At 47.7% G+C, this 4,041-nt stretch overlaps 1 protein-coding gene across 1 annotated transcript; it reads right to left on the bottom strand.

Moving 5' to 3' along the window:
* Positions 1-1,857: 1,857 nt before the first annotated feature.
* Positions 1,858-3,108, bottom strand: LOC132054322 (uncharacterized). The gene is made up of 2 exons (XM_059446364.1): positions 2,992-3,108; positions 1,858-2,691 (listed from the first exon to the last, which is right to left on the bottom strand). Exons 1-2 carry the CDS (start codon positions 3,106-3,108, stop codon positions 1,858-1,860), a joined length of 951 nt encoding a protein of 316 aa, XP_059302347.1.
* Between the last annotated feature and the right edge of the window lie 933 nt (positions 3,109-4,041).

The raw sequence follows: 4,041 nt of genomic DNA, 5'->3' as shown, positions 1-4,041 counted from the left end.
ACGATTCAAAAACTACAAACGCCCATAACTTTTCACGAAGAAAAGCTCGGATTGCCTTGAGATTTTCGTAGAAGGTTGTATGATGTTAGACGAGTATGTTTTCCATAGGCGGGCCCAGCTCGGGTCTACACTCGTCCGTGGGTCCCGCGACGTTCCTTTATGTAATTTCGACAACTTTTGAAAGAAAATGTTGTAATTATTATTCGACTTCAAATATGACTATCTTATTTATATTTTGGATTTATGACAAGGATTTTATGCATATGATTCCTCGCGACTCCGCTCGTGCATTACGTATATCTTTCGCCGAGTCCGGGGTTTTGTTGTCGTGCGCGTTTTGTTATACTCGGTCTTATCTTGTGTTTATGGTTCCATCGAAGCTTCTCGCTCGAGGCGGGTTCCGCTATATTTGGTGTTATCTTGTGTATGGCAACATGTTGTGTATGATATGTGACGGGGATACGGAGATTTGAAACTTTCGGTGTTATCTTTGTGTTATGACGCCGTAAAGCGGGCGACCATATTTCCTGTGTTTCCTTATGCATGATTTATATTTTGAAATAACATTTTGATATTTTGGAAATGCAATTACTTTTACGTACACCTCTTATATTTCGATTACGACTTAGATTTGTATACTACATTTCTCGCTTTGCATACTCGGTACATATTTCGTGCGACCCCGCTCTTCGGGGTGCGTTTCATGCCCGCGATGGTACGGACGCACGTTTGTTGATCCCACTTGTTTAGGACACCCTCCCCTCTCTTGTTTGGAGTGCTCCCTTATTCGAGTCACATTTTGGTATATATTCGTTCGTTGCATTTGTATATATTTGTTCGGGGGGTACGGCGGGGCCCTGTCCCGTCATATGATTCCCATTTGTCTATTTAGAGGTCTGTGGACATGTTTGTAGGTTATGCCCGTACGTACGATTGTGTTTGTATGATATATGTTCGGGCGATTCCATTCGCAACGTGGGCGACCTCGTCGGCTTGCATTTGTATATGTCTTGGGCCGTTGCACCATTTGATAGCCTTGCCGGCTTTGATATATATTCGGTTGTGTTTGGGATTTGTTTGACAGTTTGATATAATCTGAGACGGCGTGTGATATTTGAGTCTGTATAAGCCATCCGTTTGCGACTCGGATCTATGAATGTGTTTGGGTGCCCAATTCGGGCGCTAGTCACGCCTACGGGGTTGGGTCGTGACAATTAGACTTCGGATATGTATTCTTGTTAAACACCCTACCCTCGGTGATTATCGCCGAAATTCGCCATCATTTAACCCTCGGTGATTATCGCCAAAATTCAGCATCATTTAACCCTCGGTGATTATCGCCGAAATTCGACATCATTTAACCCGAATACCCTACACCGGAGACTATAGTCGGAATTCGACAAAGGCAACAAGGTCACATTGAGCCAAGCCAAAATCTTTTAACACCCTCGAATGGGGACTGCTATATCAAAATTTTCTAAGGCTGGGATTCAGGTGTTCGAACCTAATACACGATAAGTGAACTGTCAAAAAATATCGGCCCTAAAATGCCTAATGTGATTCGGAGAAGTCTAAATTCACAGAGCATAAATAAGTCCCACGGGCAAACCACTCGATCAAATCCCTGGACAAATTATACCGGACGAAGTGTAAAGCCAATATCGAGGCATAACCCGGAAAAATGGCTCCGAGCAAAAGTCATAATAAACATTCAGATTAAAGAATAAAGATCAGCAAGAAAATTTCACATTCCATATATGTAAGGTTTTTTACACTTGAAATTCCTACGAAGAAAAAAAAAACAAAAAACAAGCCAAAAAGGCAAAGGCAAAATAAAGGCTAAGTATAAGCCCTGATCTATCCGGTGCAGCTGGAACCAGAACGCTCGGATACTGTCTGCTCGGAATCCTCGGAATCGGTATCAAGGGCTCTCTTGGCTTCCTCCTCGGTCTTTTTGGCTTCAAGTATCAGGGCCGGAAGGTCCCCAAAAGCTTGTTGAGCTTGCTCGAGGGTGGCCCTCCGGGACTTCCACCGTTCATACTCCACCGCAATCGTGGTATGAGCCTCGACACTCTTGAAGAAGCACGCAAATCGGCCTCGGCCACGGGCTAGCTTGGCCACTAATTCATCTCTCTCTTCATCGAGGATTCTTTGGATTTGAGTGGCCGACTTGAGCTCGGCTTTGAGAATGTCATTAGCCTCGGCTGTCTCTTCGAATTTGATTCTCAGCTCATCGCATATCCGGGCCCTATCCTTGGCTTTTTGCTCGAATACCCTCATCCTATCCTTATACTTAGCACTCTCGGATTCAAGCAGCCGATGCCTCTCAGCGATGTTCACGGCATCAGTCTTGACTGAGTCAAGCTCCCTCCGAAGTTGAGATATAGTGGCCTTAAGCTCACCAAGCCTCGAAGAAAAACGAGCATTATCTTGGCTAAGGCCTACTTTGTCCGCTTCCAGGAGCCGGTTCTTTTCGACTATCCCGGCCAACTCATCCTTTAACCAAAGGTTTTCGGCCTTCGCTGCTTCGAGCTCGGGTTGAAGGTTGGAAAGGGCAGCTGCTCGGTTCAACTGATCCTCCTTCACTTGCAAAAGATGCTGGAACTTCTCCGTTTCCCGACCCTGGGCGTCCAGCTGGCCCTTAAGGTCGTCAACCTCTTGCTGAGCACGGATGAAAGCCTCATTGACGAGCTACATGCTCTGTGAAAGAAACGAGACGTTAAAAACTTGGAAAACAAGAAGGAAAAATTCACATCGAGTTATGGAAAGATAGGCTGATGAGCTTACTCGGTTGCCCGCGTGCATGCCCTCGTTAATAAGACTCTGCCAGGGGACCGTGGTCATTTTTCGCTTATCCGAGTCCGAGAAGAGAGGCCTCAGGTAGCTTGCAACTTCCACAGGACGTGATAAAAAACTGCAGTCCTCGAGGACAGTAATCACGGCCGATCTTGTCCTTCTAGGTTCCACACTCTGGGCCGGGAAGATACGCACCAGGCTATCTCTTGCACCAGTTTCGATGGACCGGCTAGCTGCCCTCGTGACTCGAGGGATAGGGAGATATCCAAAATCGGTAGCTTCCCCGGTAGCAGGAGGAGTATCCGAGAACATATTATCAAAGTTATCCGACCTCGAAGATGGAGTTGGAGAAGTCGGAGCAGCCTCGACGATCTCGTAGGGGGAGACCTCGGAGGTTGCGGCCGGTTTCGTCCGGCAGCGGTGGACCAGCATCCATTGGAGCCTCGATCTCGGGGACCGGCTCGGCCTACGATCGGCTTCGGCGATTAGTGCATGCCGGACTTACGGTCCTTTGCGGGGGGTCTCCTCGGATGAAGCATCACACGAAATGTCAACATATTCAATTGACCTTAGAGGAGTCGGGTAAAGAACATCTTCCCTTTGTGTGCAATGCGGGCCGACGGTCCTTCCCACGAAGGAAGTGGCGGAATGGTGGTATCCTCCTCCGAAATAAGTAACGGAGGGGGTCACATCGATTCTCCGAACAAGGAAATCGGGCTCTGTTTCATCCCTTAGAGTCCGAACGGCGCTCTTTGCCCTCTTCCTCGGTTTCTGCCCTTTGTCCGAGGGCTTTCTCCTTTTGTTGGCAGCGGCAATGATACGGGATGCACCGCCGAATCAAATTCGGGAGCGGCGCGCTCTGGCTCGTCGGCACCATTCCGGCTCCACCGAACCCTTGGGTAAACCTGAATACGAAGAGGTTAAGAAAAAGGGGAAAGGAAAAGGTAGAAAATACGATAAATTCCGACCCGAAGCATAGTATTACCGTGGTTTTGAGCGACCCGTCGGCCACGCGCAGGGTGTCCCCGTGTCGTGCTTCATGGGTGTGTTGGCTAAGGATAGCACCAACCCGTTTCATTTATGTTCGGACGTAGAAGTATCCATGCCACGGCTGGTATAAAGAAGGGGAGAAATCGTGTTAATACGAAAGGGCAAGCGTTTGACAAAGCATTCAAGGGTAACTATTGAAAGAATTGAGAAACTTACGATTATCATTCCACCTCTCCGGAAAGGGCATATAGTTGG

The sequence above is a fragment of the Lycium ferocissimum genome, chromosome 4, assembly GCF_029784015.1.
Source record: "Lycium ferocissimum isolate CSIRO_LF1 chromosome 4, AGI_CSIRO_Lferr_CH_V1, whole genome shotgun sequence".
NCBI lineage: Eukaryota > Viridiplantae > Streptophyta > Magnoliopsida > Solanales > Solanaceae > Lycium > Lycium ferocissimum.
The sequence above is the reverse complement of the archived record's forward strand: the minus strand, read 5'-3'. Positions and strand labels throughout refer to the sequence as shown.

Excerpts from the sequence above, each read along its gene's own strand:
- LOC132054322 (XM_059446364.1), bottom strand. The coding sequence starts at position 3,108 with ATGTTCTCGGATACTCCTCCTGCTACCGGGGAAGCTACCGATTTTGGA. Across the intron at positions 2,692-2,991 it reads CTGGTGCAAGAGATAGCCTG|CTCGTCAATGAGGCTTTCAT; the intron begins GTGCGTATCTTC and ends CAGAGCATGTAG.